This window comes from Phacochoerus africanus, chromosome 10 (assembly GCF_016906955.1).
Source record: "Phacochoerus africanus isolate WHEZ1 chromosome 10, ROS_Pafr_v1, whole genome shotgun sequence".
NCBI lineage: Eukaryota > Metazoa > Chordata > Mammalia > Artiodactyla > Suidae > Phacochoerus > Phacochoerus africanus.
Genome location: NC_062553.1, coordinates 135561293 through 135583899, shown reverse-complemented (window position 1 = coordinate 135583899; position 22607 = coordinate 135561293). Strand labels below are relative to the sequence as shown.

Here is a 22607-nt window from a genome sequence, read left to right as displayed (position 1 = left end):
CCTCGGAAGGAAGCCCCTCTGCAGCTGCAGGTGTGAGCGTGCGTGTGCTGAGGGCAGAGACGGGAGGACGGGGGCAGGAGCACCAGCCCGCCCGGCTGAACGGGGTGGAGCCTCCGCGGCTGTGGCCTGGATCTGCCGCAGACTTTGTGCCATGAGCTCTGGCCCGAGACCTGCTGGACGGGTGGGGGGCTGGGGGCTACATGCCAGGCACAGTCCCCCTAACCGACGAGCCCCACAGCGTCCCTTGGAGGCAGCAACAATACAGGTAAGGAAGGACAGGGAGAGAAGTCGCCGCCTGAGGGCACAGCCGGGAGGGGAAGGTTCCAGCTTCTCTTCCTGCCTCCCCTGCTCCCTCTCCCGCCCTCCCCCAGCATGCAGGTCCCCCCGAATGGAGCAAAGGCCCTGTCAAGCGACATCACATCGCCAGTGCCATCAAGACAAGCCTCTTGACAAGAAAGCGGGTCCTCGGGGTGGTCTCGGCAATTCCCTGGAAACAGGCCTGGAACGAGGCTCGTGACACCAGAGGCAGCGAAGGCCACACAGAGGGATGGTTACCCCGTCAGGGGCCCCTTCACGCCTTGAGGAGGCTGTGACCAGCGTGAGAACACGGGCCTTGGGAGGGGCATGGGCAGGCTTGGTTAAATATGCTGCCATCATCATCGTGAAGCTCTTGTCTTCTTCTGTGGCCTCCTCGTGGCCTACGGAATTCCCAGGCCAGGATCAGATCGAGCCGCGGTTGTGATCTACGCCGCAGCCGCGGCAATGCGGGGTCCTTTCATCTACGGTGCCTGGCAGGGGATCGAACCTGCGTCCCGGAGCTGCAGAAACGCCTCTGATCCCATCGTGCAAATCACACAGCAGTAACTCTTTGAAATTCTTAATAATTATTGAACAAGGGCCCTGTCTTTCCTTTTACACCGAGCCCTGTAAATTATGTAGCTGGTCCCGCTTCTAGGAAAGTTTCTCAGTCAGCTTCTCTGTCCCCAGTCTCAGCACTTGGTGCAGGGCCAGGACTCCACAGTCAAGGTAAGGGATGCTCTCCTCCCCACTGTGCGGAGGAAAAACAACCAACAAAAGCCTCCAATCCACGCAATTAGTCAATATCTCCTCACCAAGACAAAGCCTCTCCCCACCTCGAAAGCTGCCACTACCCCTTGACACCCATTTTCCCCCTCAAGACCCTACTCCCCCCGCCCGAGGTCTTGCTGCTATTGTTATGGGACTCACAAATCAGATGGCCAGGGGCTCTTTTCTCCTCCGCACTTTCTTGCATAAATGTGCACCTGTTTTTGTGGATATCGCCATTACTGGGTATTCTGTTTTCCCGTCTCTGTCCTTTCATTCCTGCTCACACTGCACGCACAATTATAAAGCAAATTCTGCTCAGGCCAGTTATGTCTTCTCACCCTTATCCCTAATAAAATGGTTATCGGATGGTTTCAAGACCCTAAGCTGCATCCAGCCAATTTTTGCTAACATATGTCACCTTAGGAACCAGCCAGAGGTGGGTGGTGAAATATTAGCATCAGCACATCCTTTAGAAGGTCCCTAGAAGGGCCACGTGCTCCGGAGCTGTTCCTAGAAAGTGGGTCACAACCTGTGAAATGATCAGATAGTCCCACCCTCCCCTGAGCCCCAGGAAGGGGAGGAAGAGGCCAGAGAACCTGCAGCATCATGACCATTTGACATGCTTCTCGCAAGAACAAGCTCTCCTCCAAGGAAGGACATACATATCTGAGCCTTTCTATCCAAGCGGTACCTGTAGTAAACAAAGCAATTCATGCAGATTAGTTTTCTTTGGTGTCTGGATGTGGCAGGCAGAATCATGGTCTCCCAAAGATGGCCACGTCCCAGTCCCTGCTACCTGTGGATACGCTACATTACACGGCAAAGGGGAGGTGAGGTTACAGATGGAATTACGGTTGCTAATCAGCTGACTTTCAAGAAGAAACTACCCTGAATTATCCAGCTTGGCCCAATGTAACCACAGGAGTCCTCAAACGTGGATGAGAAGCAGCAGAGGAGGTCAGAGTGGTGCTATGTGAGGACCTGCCCCTCTGGGTCAATGACAGAGCCTGGCTGCAAGACCACCCAAGAAATGCAGGCGGCCTCCAGGGGCTGGAAACGGCGAGGAAACAGGTTCTCTCCTGGAGCCTCCAGACAAGCATGCAGCCCTATTGTACCTTGATTTCAGCCCGGTGAGACCTGCGCCGGGCTTCTAATCTGTAGAACTGTGAACTTATAAATTTGTCTTGCTGGGGGTCACTAACTTTGAGACAACTGGTTATAGGAGCAAGAGAAAAGGAATGTACTCCTCCTTAGATTCTCATCACTGGAGTGTTTTCAATAAGCAGAGCAGAGCAGAGGCAGGGAGAGGCCCCTAGAGGAACAATCCCTGCTTCCCTCACGATGAGGAGACCATAGCAAAATTGTGAATCAAATAAAATGATGAAAGCCACCCTTTGCTCCCGCATTCTGGGGGGGCTCCATATAGACCTATAACCCATAGAGACCCACGGAGTCCAGAAAGCCCTGTTTTCCCTGCAGCCCGTCACAGCTGGATGATCCCATCTCTTCAACAAGCGTGAAAGTGATCGTACTGGCTAGATGCACGGCAGGTGACGGACGAGAGTCAACACTGCTCGTCCTTTTAGGAAACGCCGGCATGTTTAACGAGGCTCTAGCCCAGCAGCACTCAACCTTTTTAAACTCACGGCTCCACAGAATCCAATGGCAGGAAAATGCCGAGACACGCAAGACCTCTGTCGGGGGGCTCATGAAACCCCGGAAGCACCCAGCCTCAGCCCACAATCCTTGCTGCGACTGCTAGGACAGCCGAGGAAGGTAATCTGAGGGCCACTGAAGGCCTGCGTCCTGTGTCCTTAAAATCACTTCTCACCACGGGTGACTTCCTGCCCCTACACAAAGCTGGTCCTGGGTCTGACCTGCAAAGCTCCAGACTTATCAAGCACATCTTTCCCACTGGTCTAAGGGACCTTGGGGGTTCCGGACCCGAAGCCAGTGATGGGATAAAATGTGAGAAGAATGGAGAAAAGGAGCAAAGAGAAATAACCAGCAGTAGGGGGGGGGGGGGACTTTTGACAAGACAACAGATCTCACGAGCAGAGAAGCACAGAATCCTCATTCCCCGTTAAGTAGCACCTGACTACCACCAGACTCAGGTGGCTGAGCCCAGGCCAAGAGGGAGACTGACCCCCACATTCTTGTCACTGTCACCTAGAGGGGAGACCTCGGCCAGCTGGGCGCACCTGTGGGCACTGCTAGCCCCGTCCATCCCCACCCAGAGCTGCCCACGAGTCGGGTGCCCAGAAGACGGCTGTGTAAGAAGTCAGTGCCCCTTGAGGCAGGGTCACCTGAGGGGGCTCAGGAGCCAGGACACTTCCACAAGCCCTGCCTGCCCCTCCTTCCCAGCTCTGCGGCCTTTGGGCAGATGAGTCCGGCCTGCATCTGCCTCCTCAGCACAAGCGCACAGTCCTATCAAAGCCCGAGGGTCGGACGTGCTTCAGGATTCAGAGCGTTTCAGCTTCGAGAAAGTAGAGAAAGCAGGGAGCGAGCGCCTCTGCATTATGGTCACACCCACGTCGGATCTGTCATCAAATACATCAGCCCGATTATTCGCACTAGAACGGATAAACAGCTTAGGTCAGATTTTGCCCCCGAGGGCATGCATCGGAGTAAGCTCCCTCCACCTTAGTTATGAAATCATTTTGTTTGTAAAGTATTGTTCTTGTTCAGAACGGCAGTTAAGACCTGGAGGCCACGTAGGGTTACTTTCTGTGGATTCAAAGGGTTAGGACGCCGCCACTTCCTGCCGCCCCTGCACCTCAGGTCTACCCAGGTCCTGGTGCCACCACACTGAGTCCCAACTGGCCTCGGCCTGTCTCCCTTTCGGGCGGGCGAGCATCCTAGACGTAGGAAGGACAGCTTGCTCATCTGTGCGTTCCCAGCCACTGGCCCACGCCAGGCACGTGTCCTAAAGTGTGTGGAAGACAGAATTGAATTCGACATCTAAATCTCTCTGTCTCCGAGCAAGTGGGAAAGGGCATCCCAGAAGCATTCCCTCCCTGTTCCTGCACCCGGGAACTCGTCAAAACACCCACCCATCTATGCGCTGTATAAAGAGGATGTGGTATGTATAAAAAAGAATAAAATCATGCCATTTGCAGCAACATGGACGGACCTAGCGATTATCAGACTAAGTGAAGTTAGACAGTCAAAAACAAGCATCGTCTGGTGTCACTGACGTGTGAAATCTGAAAGAAGATACAAATGAACGCACTGCAGAATGGAAGCAGACTCAGGGCCGCTGAAACCAAGCTGATGGTCCCCAAGGGGGACACGTCGGGGCGGGACGGACTGGGGGCGTGGCGCCGGCACATGCACGCTGTGGGCTGTGGGCCAGCGGGGCCCTGCTGTACAGCACAGGGAGCTCTACCCGATAGTCCGCGATCATCGCCGTGGGAGGAGAATCGGACGGAGAAAGGCTGTGTGTACACGTGTAAGGACTCGCTCTGCTGTGCAGCAGCAATGAGGGCACCTTGTAAGTCACCTGCACGTCAACGCAACTTTAAACACGCCCCCCACTGCCTGTTGAGCAGCATCACGGTGGTGCTGGAAGAAGCTCTTTTGCTCTCGTCTTGATTCTCTCTCTCTCTCTCTTTGGCCAGGCCAGGGACTGGACCCGCACAACAGCAACCCAAGTCACCGCGGTGACAATGCCGGATCCTTAGCCTGCTGCACCTCAAGAGAACCCCCTTTTGCTCTTTAAAATACCTTTTCTCATCAACCCAATTAGTGTCCACGAGGCATGGCCCTGCCCAGGCAGAGACTTGGGAGATTCGCACTCTTGCTCATCAGCAAAAACGGATCTGAGGCCAGACTCTTCCCTTCAGTCGGAAGACGCACCTGGCAGCCTGGAGGGTGGGGGACCAGCGAGGGCGGCCCGTCCTGCTCCTCCGGACGCTCCCACGTCGGGCGGCACCGGGCCCGCAGGAGCTCTGCTGCCAGGGTTTCGCATTTCTCCCCTCCTGAGAAGGCTCCAGGCCTGGCCGAGCGGGAGGCCTCCCTGCCGCCCCTTCACACTCATCCCTGAGGGAGACGCCCGGGCCGCGGCCCTGAGGAAGGTGGACTGAGCAGCCGAGCTCCCTGAACCCAGACCTACCCCCCCCCCCGCCCGGCCCCAGCAGATCTCCAGCACCGACGGGCGTGTCTGGTCCTGAGGCCATCATGATGCCCCCTCCGCTCCTACCGGGGCTGCGCCTCGGGGTGTGGGGGCTGCTGAGGCTCCACAGATGGCTGCCCACCCCCTCACCCCTCATCCTAGTCCTAAGAAAGGCTTCAGGCTGCTTCCAAGCAGGTGAAAGTTTCTGCCTAGGGCTGTTTGAGGCTTTTGACTGAAGATTGTTTTTTGTTTTTTGTCTTTTTGTCATTTTAGGGCCGTTCCCGTGGCATATGGAGGTGCCCAGGCTCGGGGCCGAATCAGAGCTGTGGCTGCCGGCCTACACCACAGCTCACGGCAACGCCGGATCCTGAACCCACTGAGCCAGGCCAGGGACGGAACCCGCAACCTCATGGCTCCTAGTCGGATTGGTTAACCACTGCGCCACCATGGGAACTCCTCATCAACAGTCCTAAGAAAGGACTCAGGCTGCTTCTGAGCAGGTGGAAGTTGCTGCCTTGGGCTGTTTGAGGCTTTCGACTGAGGGTTTTCATCTCTTCTGAACAGGGATGATCCAAGCGCCTCTCCCCATCCCACCCCCAGAAAACAAGCTCACCCCACCCCACGAAGCAGTCCAGGTCCATGTCACCGTCCTCTCTCCCATGAAACACCCCCCCCCCCACCCCACTGCCTCAGCATCGGCCCTGTAAGATGCCTGCTGACAGGGCAGCCCCCACAGTTACCCCCATCCCCAAAATCCCGCCTCTTACTCGCGCTAAGGAATCGGGCTGGTGGCATCCCAGGCAATGTGCCGGTCTTACGCCAGCTCTGAGCCGACGGCAGTGGGAAGGATGTGATGTTCGTTAAACTACCAGGGACACAGCCTCACGCCCAGGCCACCTGCCCCCGGGCCACGGCACCTCCGACCCACAGGGTCCAAGAGCTACCTGCGGCACCTGTTAAAAGTCAGAAGCCTGGGCCGCTCCCCGAGGTTCTCATCCGGTATGGCCCCAGGAGAGCCTGGGAGTTCAACGGGCAACTCAAATAACCCCGACACAGAGTCCAAAGACCACCCGAGAAGGACTGCTTCACACCCTGCCGACACCTGCTTCTCCTCCCCGCTTCTGAAAACTGCCTCTCAAAGCTGTCTTCCCCGCAAAGAGCTGGGGGCAGTTGGTAGGGCAAAGGCAGCCCCCAAGGTTTTCCATGTGCACAGAATTACTCCGACGAACACTCCACACATAAGCATTTACAGAGGCAGTTGTCTAGAATTTGCTTCAACCTAATCCGAAAGGGGGAAAAAAAAGCTCTAAAGGGCGTTGCTAGGACACTTGATGACTCTGGCTCTCCACCGTGGGTTAGAAAATACCAAGGGTAAACTCCTGCTTTTGATCATTGCACCGTGGTTGTGTTCTCACTGTTAGGAACTACACACTGAAGAATTTCGAGGTAAAAGGACACGATGGCTCTTATTCTCAAATGGCTCCAAAAAAAAACAGTACACATGCAGATGCATATACATACACATAGAGAATGTGAGAAAGCCAATGGGATAAGACGCAAATTGTTCAGTCCGGGTAGAGTATACAAGAGCTCCCTATGCTCTTCTTACAACTGTTCTGTGCGTCTGCAATTATAGATCAAAGTAAAAAGTTACAAAGAAAAAAAAAATCCCCAGGCAGATGGGGGTTATGGGAAAGCACAGACTCCATTCTCCCATTCTCATTTTATTTTTGTCTTTCTTGAGCCGCACCTGTGGCATAAGGAGGTTCCCAGGCTAGAGGTCAAATCGGAGCTGTAGCCACCAGCCTCCACCACAGCCACAGCCATGCCAGATCTGAGCCAGATCTGCAACCTACACCGCAGCTCATGGCAACACCGGATCCTTAACCCACTGAGTGAGGCCGGGGATCAAACTTGTGTCCTCATGGATGCCAGTCAGATTCGTTTCCACTGAGCCACAACAGGAACTCCTCCATTCTCTCTACTTCCGTGTGCGTTTGAAATTTTCTATCAGTGAAGCAATTCCCTAAACCAAGCTTCAGGTATGGTTTGAGTGGCACTGACCCTGAGCTGCTGGCAGCCTAGAGAGCCATCGACGACACCACCTGTGAGCTGGGAGGGCTGCCTGGACTTGCGGCAAGCTCCTCTGTGGCCTGTCCTTCCAACCCCCACGCCTAGAGAGACACCTTTGCAATCTGACTTTCACAATCTTACTTTTTTTCTGATGATAAAATGCATACCAAATCTTTCAGAGGGAAGCTCTTACATAAAGGCAATTCTAAACCATAAAGTAAAAAAATATTACCTTTTAGACACACGTTGCCTCTACCACAAAAGACGCTTTTATTAGGACAGGTGAGTCACCTTCAACCTCAGAAGTTAGATTCGCCCCTAATACCTTTCCTGATGTGGTTTAGGATATAAATTTTTTGTTCTTTTGTCTTTTGTCTTTTTAGGGCCGCACCCGCGGCATATGGAGGTTCCCAAGCAGGGGTTGAATCGGCTGTAGCCACCAGCCTACGCCAGAGCCACGGCAATGCCAGATCCGAGCCGCATCTGCGACCTACACCACACTTCACGGCAACGCCGGATCCTTAACCCACTGAGCGAGGCCAGGGATCGAACCCGCAACCTCACGGTTCCTAGTCGGATTCGTTTCCGCTACGTCACAATGGGAACTCCGAGGATATAAATTTAAGCCAGAATGACAGATTGGTTTTGTTGTTGTTGCTGCTGCTGTTTTAGGGCTGCACCTGCGGCACATGGAGGTTCCCAGGCTAGAGGTTGAATCGGAGCTGCAGCTGCCGGCCTACACCACAGCCACAGCAACTCAGGATCGGAGCTGTGTCTGGGACCTACACTGCAGCTCACGGCAATGCCAGACCCTTAACCCACTGAGCAAAGCCAAGGAAGGAACCTGAAGCCTCGTGGATACTAGTCAGGTTTTTAACCCTCTGAGCCACAGCGGGAACTCCCCAGGCTGATTTTTTTGAAGTTGTCATTCAATTAGGATAAAATTATGAAAGTGATAGGAGCTGAAAATGATATGGGTCATATAATAAGAGGATGCATATGCAGAGGTGATATTAAAAATATCTGACACCAACCAATTAAAGCCAATCAGAACAGATTTCCATTTCGATTTAAGCCCTGCAGCTGAGCCAGGTATCGACCCTTTAGCTGTTGGGTTGTTGGGAATTTCAGGAGGGCCAGGGAAGGCCCAGCTGTTTAATATTTTAACCACCAGTGGAGCCCCAGTGGCATACACTGGACGAATACCAGCTCTGTGCCTGAGGGAATATTAGCACTAATAACTGTGGTTTATTCCAAGCCTCGTGGGAGCTCTGCCACGTTGAGGTTCACATCCAGTCTATACTTAGAGGGCAGCGGCAACTCTGCCCAGAGCTCCAGATGGGAGTCGAGACCCTGGAATAATGTGAGCAGACCTCAAAAATATCAGTGACCCACTTGTTAAGGGCCAGGGAGCCAAACACAATGGACTTGGAGGGGGCGATGGGAGGGGGACTTGGGACATGATTTACCCTCGCTAATAACCATCTTCTTTTGCTTACAGAGACTCTAGGGCACAGCCAGTGTTTGCAGGGACGCTCCGGTGAGTCACAGGCTGAGAACAGAGACGCCCTTCATCGTAAACCATCCACAAAAGTTTCCTACGAGCATACGCATTAGAGGAGTGGGCTGACAAGCACTTCAGGAAACAGTTGAATTTTACAAATTCATTTCTGATTTCACGCAGGGAACTCTGAAAGAGCACGAGCATTTTCCATCTCCCGTGCCGCGGGAACATTAAACTGGGTACACTCCTGGGAGGGACGTCACAGCTGCTCCTCCGGCTGATGAAAGGGAGCAGGACAGAGACCAGGTCTGTTTACACAGCACCTGGCTCAAGACCTAAGCTACTTATCGCTTGCTTGATAAATGCATTTTGAGGATGAGGGGAGACAGAGGGTCTTGCTCACTTAGATCAGAGACTGCCTTTTCGACGCACCATTGTCTCTTTAGGGACCCGAGCTAAAATCAACACGGTCAGGTTGCGAGTGCAGGGTGGTGTTCATATAACAGACAGGATACGGGGAGAAAACAAATGGGAACTGAGTTCCGAACTCTATTCTTGAAAACCTTCATTTCCAGGTCTCCCGGCTTTGGATTTTTACCCCCTAGGGCAAGGGAAATCTCTGGAAACCTCCGGATCCCGCAAGACCCTAATTACCACATCAGCGTCACCCATGTGTACGGAGACTAATGACCAGCTCCTGACAAGCCCGCCTGCGACTGCCTCAGAGACACGGATTAAACGCTGAGCTTCAGCAGCGTTTGACTCGAAGATGTTACCCGGCAGCTCTAACTGCAGGCCTGCTCGGCACATTTTCCCCATGTCTGGTCTTTAAAATGCAGCTTCCCTACTCTCTAGGCAAAAGTTATTGTTCTGTTGGAGTTCCTGCTGTGGCTCAGAGGTAATGAACCCAACTAGGATCCATGAAGACGCAGGTTCGATCCCTGGCCTTGCTCAGTGGGTAAAGGATGGGGTGTTGCCGTGAGCTGCGGTGTAGGTCTCGGACGCGGCTCAGATCCTGCGTTGCTGTGGCTGTAGTGTAGGCCGGCATCTGTAGCTCTGATTGGACTCCCTAGTCTGGGAACCTCCATATGCCGCAGGAGCGGCCCTAAAAAGCAAAGCAAAAAGAGAAAAAAAAAAAAAAGGTACAGTTCTGTTTCCCTGATCACAGAGTTAGCACTTTCCTCCTAAGGAAGATGCTTCATTTCTCAGGTATTTGTGCAGAGGAGCATGCCTGCTGGGTGAGGTTAAATGCACTTTCAAATGGCCTTTCTTTTTTCTATCCTGGGAAAGAAAGGCCACACAGAGACGAGCCTTCTCCATTCCTCTCTTCCTTCCTGCACCCCCGGGCTGTGTGTGCTGAGCTGAGGCTGTGTGCCTGCGGAGGCAGACGCACCCTGGGCGAGCTCAGAGCCTCGCGGGAAAGGCAGACACTTACAACTCACTCGCCGTCAGACAGCAGGACTGCAGACAAGCAGCGCGGGCAGGGGTAGAGGGGCAGGGCATGCCAACTATGAACCCAGAGCCTTTCCGGGGATGGCGGTGACATCAAAGAGGGCAGGGCGAAGGGAGGTCCCAGCAGCCATGCCCTCTTCTCCCTCCCAGCGAAACCTGGGCTTTGTCTGGCTCTTAACCCACCTCCGGTGGCCCGTGGCTCAGTGGACAACCTGATTAGCCTCAATCCCTTGCCAGTGAGGGTTTCACAAGGGACCCGGGCCGCAATCTGGCGCGTGAGACTTGAGGGGCGTCAGCTGCGAGTCGACCAGGAGAGAGTTTCTCCCTGATGAGCCTTCAGGGCGGGGCAGCCTCTGTCTCCTCCTGCAGGACGCGGCCGTCACTCCATGGGACACCCGGAGCCCTGGCTGCCATCTCGCAACCACGAGGTAAACCAAGCGCCCCGGGGGCCGCTCGGGCAGCCACGGGCCGTGCGCTTCGACGTCCTTCCCGAGCCACCCCGGAAGCGCCTGCCTCGGAGCGCGTGGCAGTGAAACCGGACGTTTTCCTTCGCGTTTAAGGCATCTGGAGTTGAGCCCTGCGCTCCCTGTGCCCAAAAGCCCCCTCTGTGGAAGGCGACCCTCTCCCAAGGCCGCCCCCCCACCAGCTCATCTGTTAGACAAGCCGAATCCCCAGGGCCACGCACAGAGTCTTCCTGTTATTTCTCCCCAGCTCTACTCATGAAAATAAAATTAATTTTCTAGCCCATGAATTAAACATCACTGCTGCCGGCGCAAAGATTTTAGCAGCAGCCTTTTGTCGGCGGAGAAGCAGGATCCCGACACGTTCTAAAATAAGCTCCAAGGAGGCAGAGGGGAGGGAAGGAGGGGGGGGCGGGGAAGGGGGGGAAGAAGGGGGCAGAGATGGGGGAGGGGGGGAGGCGGCGGGAGGAGGCAGGTGGAGGAGGAGGGGAGGCCATTAAAAGGGAGGGAAAAAAAAAAAAAAGAGTTGCCAAATCTCACTCATGTCTATAGCTTCTCTGAGCCATGGGCCTGTGGCCAGACTTGAAGGAGGGCTTCTCTAACTTCAGCGCAGATGGGTCACCTGGACACCTCATCAAAATGCAGGTACTGATTCCGTAGATCCAGGATGGGCTCTGAGAGTCTAACAAGCTCCCAGGTGCTGCTGCTGCTGCTGCTGCTTCTGGTCAGCGGAATGCAGCCTGCTGGACCCAGAGCCCCCTCCATCCTTCACTAGTAAGCTGCACAAATGGGGAGCAGCACGTAGGAAGCAGGCTAGAGAGAACCAGCTGTTAAACTCAGGTTTGAGGGGAAGTGAGGTGGGGAGAGCCCCCCTGCCCCACACACCCAAACCTTTGAGAAAGAGGAACACAGGAGAGCGCCCTGGGTCTGGGGTGCCTCTGCTGTTACACCCTTGGGGTATTTGAGTAATTCAGCCCTGGGATAAAACTCCTGAGTCTATGAAATCAAGTGCCCAGCAGACCCGCTATTCCTAGTTTCTCCCTGCTCTGCCAGCCTGAGGGAGGTGCCCCGTCCCACTGCCCCAAGGTGTCTGCCCCAGCATCTTCCTGAAAAACCTTAGACTCATTCATCCCACTGGCAGGTGCCTGGTCTAAAAACTGCACACTAAGACCATTGGTGTGTGCGATGGGCTGAGAGGAGGCGGCGAGAGGCAGGTAGAGGCTGAAAGGGCAGCTGCTCTGCCAGCCCGATCCCCTCCCGGTCCTGCTGGTCCTGCTGAAATCTTCCCTGGATCTGGGCCTGATTACTTACCTTCAGCATCGCTGAACCAGCACATCCTTGGCCCTGCTCTGGCTCTTCTCTCTCCACTCAGGAGCCCTGCAGCCTGTAGCTACAATGCCATCTCACACAAACCCCTCGGCTACCCAGCCACAGGCCCCCTGCCAGGCTCAGCCCTGCCACCTCCTCCAGGGAGCCCCTCAGCTCCCCCGGGCTGGCGCTCCATAGCTAGTGCTGCCTTGGCAGTTCTCACCTGTGCACCTGTCTCTCTCCCCAACAGGCCTTAAGTGCCAAGAAGTCAGGGACAGTGCCAATGCCTGGCAAGTAGTAATGGGTGAGTAATGAGCATAATTGAATATGAATATGAGAATTAAATGATGGTTCTTGGCCCAGCTGTGCATCAGAAACACCTGAATGCCTTAAAAAAAAAATTAAAAAAAAAAAGCCAGGGCCTCACTCCTAGAGATTCCAAGATTCCAATTCCGTAGTTCCAGGTGCGGGCCCAGCCTTCTGAATATATTAAAGAATCCCCAAGTGATGCTGATGTGTTCTGACAACAGTCGGAATGGGAAAAGACATGACGGGGTTTACGGGTGAATGAATACGTGTCTGCATGTGGAACTGTGCGGTTCTCTCCTCCTGGCCGTTCACGCTCAGAGTGAACAAACCGGGGCCTTTACGAGGGAGGATGGCAGGTCCCCGGCGTGGTGGCCACCAACCCACTGCCGGAGGAACACAGTCAGAAACCAACTGCCTTTCCCATGACCAGGGCTTTCTGACACCCAGGGGGCAGCGAAACAAGTCCCCGCCGCCAAAGGAGAAGCCAGAGGAGGGGCAGGAGGGAAGGGAACGCCAAGGGTCACGTTCTTTACTGTCCCGGTTCATTTCGCTGTGACCTGAGGCTGGCTGTCCTGCGGTTCTCCCTGGGCAGCTGGAGATGCTGAGGCGATGGAGACCCAGTGGTCGGCCCAAGGTTGTACCTGGGGGGCGAGACTCTGAACCCAGACCCTCTGACTCCAGGGCCCATACTCATAACCCCGGGGTGGTGGCACTGCCACAGAAACAGGCCATGTCCCAGCAGAGGGTGGGGACACTGCACACCGGAGAGAGGCTACGGAGTGTCAACGTACGCGCTCGCCCAGAGTAATGCCACCCTCTTAGAAAATCTAAAGAAGCCACCATGGCTGTGTCACCTTTCTGTGGGTCTCTCAGTGGCGTTTCCAAGCAATTGCTAGAATGTGATAGACGCCACAAAACCAGACAGGGCACGAACTGAAATGTTACGTGGGTCATGAGATAGATTCGGACTTAAAGGCTGGGCCTTACATTCGAGCCACAAGCCCTCCAAGGCCCAGACAGACAGACCACCGCAGGCCCCCGCCAGGGGGGCAGAAGCCACAGAGGGCACTGCCCGGCCGCCTTCTGGCACCACTCTGGCATCTGCCCCAGTTCTTCAGCTCGGTGTTGCCACCCCCTTTTCACGGATGGGGACACTGAGGTGCTGGCACCCTGGAAAGGCAACGCCTGAAGCGGAACGGAGGGCAATGCTGGCACTGGGCAGTCCCGGTTGCTCCTCGGCAGCGCGGCTTCTCATTTCAGGATCACGGTGCCCTCGGCAGTGACCTTGACCGGTTTTAGAAAAAAAAAAAAACCAAGCTAACACCATTAACCTCAACCTCTATTTATACTTGTTGGGACTGTTAAGGCAGCAGAAGAATGGCCCATCGCTCGGGTTTTGCTGCTCTGTGCCCGGCCTCGCGTGGGGCTCTTAGTGCTGGTCTGCTTATTAACAATGCAAGCGTTGCAGCAACGGGCCGTGAATTAGAGAGTTTAAAAGAAAGATGCATCTATGTGCTCAGCTTCTTTGGTAGTTTAAGCATTGAAGATTATTTTTAAGAAAAGATGACTCGAGAAGATGGAAACGGGGCACAGGCCAGGCAGAGCGCACCTCAGCCACGTCCAGGAATGATTTGCCCCTGACCTTGCTACCATTTACAGCAACGGTAACTGGTTCTATGGGGGGGGGGGGCGCACCCCAAGGAATACGCTACAGACTAGGTGAGCTGCCCGCTGAACAAAAAGATTCTTGTTTACAAAACAGTGGCCGTTGGAGGCAAACAGGAGGCAGAGAGGATGAGAGAGAAGGGAATGAGGGCGGGGGGAGGGGTCAGGCGGGACTGTGCTGCTTTCTCCCTGGAGACCTCGAGAAAGAACCCTCGTTTCCCAAGCCAAAGCCATCTTTTCCATGCAAGAGAGGCAACGAAGCCGCGTTCTGTGCCAGCTTTGCAGAACTGATGGAGCAGCAGGAGGGCCTTTTTCCCTTCTCCCAAAGAAAAAGGACCAGCCATAACAAGGGCAGCTAGCAATTACTGGACATCAAGCAGTGGCCAGGCCCCGTGCAGAGTAATTTCCACCTATTATCGTCTTTAACTCTTACAACTTCATGAGCAAGAAGTACTGATATACCATTTTACAGGTGAGAAAACTGAGGTCTGGAGATGTTCTTTTGTCAAAGCCATGCAGCTGGGAAGTGGGCGAGTAGGCCATTCAGAGCCGCCTCTCTTCAGAGCTGGGCTCACCACGGCCATGCATTCTTGGAGCTCCTCAACAACTAAAGGGCCCAAAAAAACACAACTCAACAAAGACATTCAGGACCAAAATATCCTAGGAGAGAAAAAACCCCATGATTTCACTGTGGCATATTTAAGGGGCCAGATGACATTTCAAGGGAAACCAGAAAAGTCCTTCGTGTTTCTGGAAACCAAAGGCCAGAAGTCCTGGAGACGGGGCAAGGCTCGCTGGGAAGAAGTCCTGGAACTTTGACCTTGACGTCACAACTGTTGCTCCTGGCTCTCCTAGTCCACTCGTCTTGGGATTCAAGGCCTGGACTAACTGCCAGAAACCCTCAAGGCAACTCTCACAAGTTCAAGGGGAAGATGGTTTCCTCCAGCTGGAGTTCTTGCTCTGTCCTTGAAACCCAAGCACTTATCCCTCAGAACCTGTGGGCACCGAGAGCACTGCGTTCCGACAGCCTGCCCACTCAGAAGACTGCAAAGGACCAGAGAGAAACACAACCTGCTCTGACCCCCAGGAGAATCACAAAGACGGGGGGGGGGGGGGGGGGGGTGAGGCGGCGGAGGGGGTTTGGACCCAACAACTTGATGGATCTTTCACAGATGACATTTTATTGCCACGCAAATTACTCTCCGCACACCGCACCCCTAACGCATCCTCTGCTGGGTGCGCTGCACGGATGCTTCTGTTTCCAGGGCAACCTCACCTGGGGTGAAGGGTGGCAAGCCGGATGGGCGGGCTCAGCCTACTGCCTTGACAACTCGGGTCCCTAAAGGGGATGAAGAGCCCACCGGTGCGTGAGTTCAGCCCTAATGGCAGAGCGAGCTAGTCGGGGAGACAGGGTAGGGGGGTGTCCGGCGGGGGGAGTGTGGCGCTCAAGGCACCAGGGTCATCACTGAAAATAACCCCGAGTGACAGCACCCCTACACGTCTATCCTAGCCACCAGCACTCTCATCTTAGCTGTTTCTTCTCTCACAAGAAAGCCATCAGATAGGATTCATTTATTTGGAATGCTTCTAAGTCACAACCTATAATATCCACCACTGTCTGCTCTTTTGCTGTTTTTTTTGTTTGTTTGTTTGTTTTTGTTTTTTGCAGGGGAGCAGAATCAGGTAGCAATGAAGCCAAGCTAGGACAAGAATCAAGATTCAGGAAAAAGGAGTCCTCGTCATGGCGCAGCGGTTAACAAATCCAATGAGGAACCATGGGGTTGCGGGTTCGATCCCTGGCCTTGCTCAGTGGGTTCAGAATCCGGCGTTGCCGTGAGCTGTGGTGTAGGTTGCAGATGCGGCTCAGATCCCGAGTTGCTGTGTCTGTGGCGTAGGCCGGCGGCTACAGCTCCAATTAGACCCCTGGCCTGGGAACCTCCGGATGCCACAGGTGCCGCCCTAAAAAGACAAGAATACATAAATAAATAAAAAGATGCAGGAAATGGAGCTGATGAAAAGTAGCGAAGACCAGGCAGGGAGGCACAAGGATGGGCTTGGCTGCAGCTCCCCCAGAAGGGAACCCAGAGCCCTCCTCCGGGAAAGCTGCCGAGTCTGGGGCTCAGGATGGCGTCTTCCAGCCAAAATCTTTCAGAACAAACAGGCTGCCTCCTTCTCTGAGGGTGGCTTGGAAAGGACAGAGGTGATCTGGCCAGTCTAGAGAGGAAGCCTTGTCTTTGCGGCTCCTGGGGGATGGGGGTGGGTGCCAGGCCCGGTGGGTGGGTGGCTCTAAGGGGTGGAGCTTGTGGGGCTGTGATGCTCCAGGCATGTAAGATAATATTTTAAGTGCTCCCTTCTGCCACAGCTCTTTCTGACACCGGCAGCTATTAAGGCTAAGCCCCAATCCCCTGGAGGCAGGTGGGCCCTTAAAATCCAAAGGCACAGTCCTGCCGCAGTCCTGCCCCTGAGGGAAGGAGATTGGGGGGGGGGATTCGGAGAGGCGCTCTAGGGCAATAGGGGCTTCGCTTGGGGGTGGGGGAGCGAAGTGTGTCCCTTAAGCAATGGCTGAGCATCTGACAATCTAGCCATTTGGAGATAAAGGAAGGAGGAAGACAGGGAGAAAGAAACCAACGCAGAACGACAAGAGGCTGAAAAGAACAGCGAATTGAAGAGGTGTACTGAGCAGGAGAGGGCTGAGCAGGGAGGTTACCCCCAAGGTTTTTGGGGACTTTCACAGGCTGCACAGATTCCCAAAGACCCCTGCCCCTTTCACCATTCCTCAACTCGCTCAGCCACACCCCCCTAAGAAGCCCTCATCTTCTGGACCGACTTGCTTCCAAGAACAGGGACTGCAGGGTTTCAAGAGAAGGCCTGGAACCCAACTGGCCCCATTACCAAGCGAGGCATTTGCAACTGGCACCACGCCAGAGAAGGAGCTTTGCGGAGAGACGTCTTCTATTTCCTTCCTTTCTCTTCCCCTCTAGAAATAAAGTAGGTTTCGTGTCTCCTGCCCTCGTTCCTTGGCGACCTCCCATAGCGGGAGCTGAAAGGGCTTCTTGGATTACCTCAGCCAGGATGTCCATGCCAGCGCCTTTTGCACCAGCCAAGGCCACTACAGTGACTGAGGCTAAAGCCAGGACCCGGACAGAGGGGCTTCCAGGTGCTCTAAGGTCAGCCACTGGAGTCTGCAGGGCAGGCGCAGAGCCCCGGGTGCGCGGAGGTGGGGATTTGTACCCCTCCTTGGTCAGCAGGAGTGGAGGTGCTTAGGAAGGAGGGCGGCCGGCGCAGAGCTACAGGTGCGGTGACAGACCCTTCTGGGCCAGAGGGGACAGGTCCTGGAGGGAGTCTGCACTGCCACAGTCAGAGCTTTGTGCTGCGGACAGAGCGCCTTCGCCGTGTGGCTGGTGCAAACCAGAAACTTCTGAGACCGGAGAAGTACAGCTGGGCACAGGAGATCAAGAAGGGGGCAGGGAAGGGGGCCTTGCGGGGGCAGGGAAAGAACTGGTTTCCTGCACCTCCTGCGTGGAAATCAAGACTGTTCCGGGGCTGGGTCTCTCCAACCCCCTGCCCTTCCAGCTCCCTTTCTCACCCTTAACTCCACCCCAAGGTCCGTGGCCCTCTGATGGCAGCGAGGAGCAACCCGGGGACCCGCATGGGCGACACAAACAATCATCGCGCTGGTCTCCCCTCCCTGGAATCCGGGCTCGGCCCGCGCCCAGCGGCTCCCTTCGCGCGCCTCAGCGCACCTCGGTGGCGCCGCAGGACCCTCGGTCCTTCCCGCGCTCTCGGCCGGCAGAGGTGCCACCCAAGCCGATTGTGAAGGAGGCAGAAGGAGAAAATTCCTGAACGCAAATACCTGTCCGTCCCAACCACCGGACGACCGCAGGCCGGGGAGCGGGGGCGCGCGGGGCGAGGCGAGCGGAGAGCGCCGGGGGCTCCGCACCGCCCGACGCCAGAGGCGACCCGCGAGCCCTGGGGGCCCCGCGTGGCCACGCCCGGGCCGCAGGGGGCGCCGGCGGGACTTACCCCAGAGCAGCGTGAGCGGCTGGGCTTTGGGGATGAGCAGCAGGGAGTACACGGCCCCCAAGTGGAGCAGGCTCATCAGCACGACGTTCCTCCAGACGATGTCCTGCCGCGGCCGGCGCTCGCTGGGCCTCTCCCGGCTGCCGCCGCCCTCCGCGCCCTCGGCCCCGACCCCGGCGCGGACTTCCTCCCTGGCGCTGCGGAAGGGGGCCTTCCCCCCGTCGGCAGCCGGGCCTGGCATGGCTGGGGAAAGGTGGGTGCCCGAGGCAGCGGGCAGGCGATCTGCCGGCGCGGAGCTCTCCGGTGGGGGCGGCGGCTTCTGCCTTTGCGGGGGTGGGGGGGGTTCTCCGCACCTCCCGTCCCCGCCTTCCTGGCCCTCCTCTGCTTCCTTCTCCCTTCTCCAGGCGTTCACCGTGGCCTAAGGATGCAAATCTTGGCGTCCGGCATCTGTTGCTGGCGTCTCCCGCATTCCACTGCCAGGGCTGAACTCGGCGGCGGCGAAGAGCCGGAGAGCGCGGGGGGCGGGAGGGGGCGCAAAGGAGTCGGCGGGGGGGGGGGGAAGAGCGGGGGGAGCCGGGGGGAGGGAGCGCGCGGAGGGAGGGGGAGGAAAGACCTGCATAGCTACAGCCAATCAGGAGCGCCCGTGGGGCTCTTAAAGAGAAAGGCGCCCCCTTGGCCTCCGCGGCGCGGGCTCCCCGGGGCCGGACCCGCAGCCCGCTGCGCAGACGGTGGGCAGCCTCCGCCCGGGGACGGGTGGGACGTGGCTCCTGGGACGGGCAGCCTGTACAGCGGCTCACGGCGCTTCCGATGCTGCTGCCGCCGCCGCCGACGATGTCGTGTGTTTCTCCAATCCCCGGAAATATCTTTCCCTTTGGAAAAGACTCCTTTTTTTGTCTTCTTTGAAGCGACAGGCTGGAGGATTTACAAGACTTGCCCCAAGTCGTGACACAAGTTAAGGCCAGATCTGAAACGAGAATCCAAAGTCCCTGTGTCTACCGGTTCCTAGGGCTCCTTGGGCCTGTAAGCTGGATGGAGGCAGCTACTTAACTCCTAATTAGACAGCTGTAGCCAGATGCACATCAGGCGCTCTATTAATGCCTATTAGATGGTAAATACATGATTTGAGGGCTGGTGAGTATCCATCCAGCAGCGCCCTGCCCGTTGCGCGCCTCCTTAGCCGAGAAGCTGTTTGTGGCAAATTCTCCGCTCACCAGCGCGCTTCTGGGTTACTCAGCGTTGAAGTCAGCGGCGTTGAGACCAGGGCTTTAGGGGAAAAAATGACCCAGAACGTTCCAAGGAAAATTAACCTAAGAAAAGTCTGCTCATTTCTCCCTTCCTAACGCAGATAATTTAGAGCTCTCCGCAGGGAGCCCTGATTGCACAGAAGTGCGGAGAAGGATGAGCTGGACGCGTCCCAGGCAGCTGTGGCTGCACCTGCAGTGGAGAGCCGAAAGCAAGCGCTCAGGGGCTCTGAATTCCGGTTCTAATCACTGCGACCCAGCTCAGCCCTCTAGGTACAAATTTCCTTACCTAGGAACAAATCTTTACTCTTTCTTCCAGAGTAGGAAGGGATACCATTATGTCCGCCAAGACATCTGGTTTTTGGATTAACCATTGTTAGGAATCCTGTCCAGCATTCTGGGAGGGGGGGGATTACAAAAGAATTGACCGCATGAAAGGGCCATACTGGAGCATCTCATTGTTAACAGACCTGAATCAGTCCAATCAGCCAGATAAAATGTTGTCTAATTTAAAACTGAAGCAAGGCTTGTGGCTTGTGGAATGGGGGCCACTGAGTTAATGTTATGGTATTGCTTCAGATGGAGCTGAAATCATAGAATGAAAGGAAATTTGCCTGGCGACCAGATAAACTTGGCACTGTTACTAGACCATGAGAAACGTGAGGGTGTGAATTTCATCAGCCTGCTCATCCTTGGCTTCCTCGTGAAGCAGCTCTTCTCCTGCTCCTTCGGTTCCCCACAACCACCAGTGGCTCCCTACTTGGACCATCCTTCCTCTCTGGATGGACGAGTCGCTTGGTTAAAAGCCTCTCTCCGGGTTATTATAATGACTCACCCCACCCTCACTCTAACCATTCAGTCATTTGTTTGGCATTTATTGGGCACCTGCTATGTGCCGGGACTGGCGGACCCTGGGGATACAAGGATGAATAGGTGTGGTCCCTGCCCTAAAGGAACACACCGTAATCTCTTGGCTATGAACTTGGAAGGGCAAGAAGTTTCAGTCCATTATCAGAGGGAAAAAAACTTCTTGTTAGGCTTTAAGTGTTTGTACGAGTCCAGGGGAGGCAGCAAAAGAGTTCTTTACAGAGTGCCTTATTTGTTAGATAAGCTCCTTTGTCTTGACTCTGTCTTCCTCTTTTCCTACCCAAAGGCCAGATGGGGTGTGGCCAGTCATTTCAGCTGGTCGGACTCATGATGGAGAAGGGGATGTTTTATGTGTTGGGATGCTGCTTATAAAAGGATGGCTGAGGAGTTCCTGTCATGGCTCAGCGGAAACAAATCCAACTAGCATCCATGAGGATGCGGGTTTGATCCCTGGCCTCACTCTGTAGGTTAAGGATCTAAGTTGCTGTGAGCTGTGCTGGCGGTCAGCAGCTGTAGCTCTCGTTCAACTGCTAGCCTGGGAACTTCCATATGCCGCAGTAAAAAGCCCCCCCACCCCCAAAAAAAAGGATGGCTGCATGAAAATAGCCTCTCCAGATCTGGCCTCAGAGTGAACCTCTACAGATGCGAGATACAGTCTTGCTGGTAATGAATGTCTCTCCTGCAGCACAGTCTGCTGTCAGGGCTACTGTCTTTTTCCTCCACCTTGTCAAAGACCCTAGTATATTTTCTTTGCTTCTGGTCAAGACCCCAGACAAATTATCCTATTAAACAAATCACTACCAAAGATGTGATAAGATCCCTAATAACACATCATTACCAAAGATGTGATAAGATCCCTAATAACAAATCACTACCAAAGATGTGATAAGATCCCTAATAACAAATCATTACCAAAGATGTGATAAGAGCCCTAATAGTGGTACGTGCCAGATGAAGCGGAGGCATACAAGTAGGTGTTGTTAATTCTCACTAGGGGGGAGGACAGTGTTGATATCTGAAAAAGAGGTTTCTTTTGAGAAGAACTTGTTTTTTTAACTTATTAAACAGAACTTTTTTTTTTGTCTTTTTTAGGGCCACACCTGAGGCATATGGAAGTTACCAGGCTAGGGGTCAAAGTGGAGCTGCAGCTGCTGGCCTACACCATGGCCACAGCAACACGGGTTGCGAGCTTTGTCTGCGACCTACACCACAGCTCTCATGGCAACACTGGATCCTTAACCCACTGAGCGAGGCCAGGAATAGAACCTGCATCCTCATGGGTACTAGTTAGGTTGGTTACCACTGTACCACCCCAGGAACTCCCAGAACTTGATTTTTAAATTGTAGTAAAATACACATAACATTTACCCTCTTAACCATTTTTAAGTGTCCACTTTGGTGGCATTAAACATATTCACATTGTAACCAACCTCCAGAACTTTCTCACCTTGCAAAACTGAGGCTGTATACACACCAAACAGCGCCCCAATTCTCCAGCTCCCTACCCGCTGGCAACCACCCTTGCTGAGTGGCTGTCTGAGTTTGACTGCTCTAGATACCTCATAAATGTGACATCATACATGTTTGTCTTTTTGCGACTGGCTTATATCTCTTAGCATGATGTCAAGTTTCATGTATCCTGTAGCATGTGTCAGAATTTCCTTCCTTTTAAAGACCAAATAATATTCCACTGTGTATATATACTACACGTTGCTTATCCATTCACCCATCAATGGACATTTGGGTTGCTTCCGCCTTTTGGCTATTGTGACGAATGCTGCTACAAACATAGGTGTGCAATTATATCTGCTTTTAATTGTTCTGCATATATACCTAGAAACAGTATTGCCGATTTTATGGTAATTCTACTTTTGACTTTTTGTGGACATTCCATACTCGTTCCAGTATCATTGTACATTCCCACCTACAGTGCCCAAGGGTTCCAATTTCTCCACATCCTCTCTAATACTTGTTATTCTCTTTTTTTTTTTTTGTCTTTTTGCCATTTCTTGGGCCACTCCCTTGGCATATGGAGGTTCCCAGGCTAGGGGTCTAATCGGAGCTGTAGCCACCAGCCTATGCCAGAGCCACAGCAATGTAGGATCCGAGCCACATCTGCAACCTACACCACAGTTCACGGCAATGCTGGATCCTCAACCCACTGAGCAAGGCCAGGGATCGAACCCACAACCTCGTGGTTCCTAGTCGGATTCGGTAACCACTGAGCCACGACAGGAACTCCTTTTTTTTTTTTTTTTTTTTTTAAATTATAGCCATCCTGATGGGTGTGAGATGATGTCTCCTTGTGGTTTGGATTAGTATCTCCCTATCGATTAGTGATGTAGAGCAGATTTTCACATCATCTTTGGAGAAATGTCCGTGCTAGTCTTTGCCCATTTTCAAATCAGGTTGTCTGGTTTGTTATTGAATTGTATGTGTTCTTTATATATTGTGGATATTAGCCCCTTATTAGATAAACGGTTTGCAAATATTTTCTCCCTTTCCATGATTTGCCTTTTCACTGT

General features: G+C 54.2%; 1 protein-coding gene across 1 annotated transcript in view; it reads right to left on the bottom strand.

The window, feature by feature from the left end:
- The window catches only part of SCD5 (stearoyl-CoA desaturase 5), a 129083-nt gene extending 110572 nt beyond the window's left edge, over positions 1–18511 (bottom strand). Inside the window, exon 1 of the mRNA XM_047799011.1 lies at positions 17978–18511. Coding sequence (XP_047654967.1) covers positions 17978–18215 — 238 coding nt within the window. The 5' untranslated portion in view covers positions 18216–18511. The remainder of the gene's footprint in view (positions 1–17977) is intronic.
- Positions 18512–22607: the final 4096 nt, after the last annotated feature.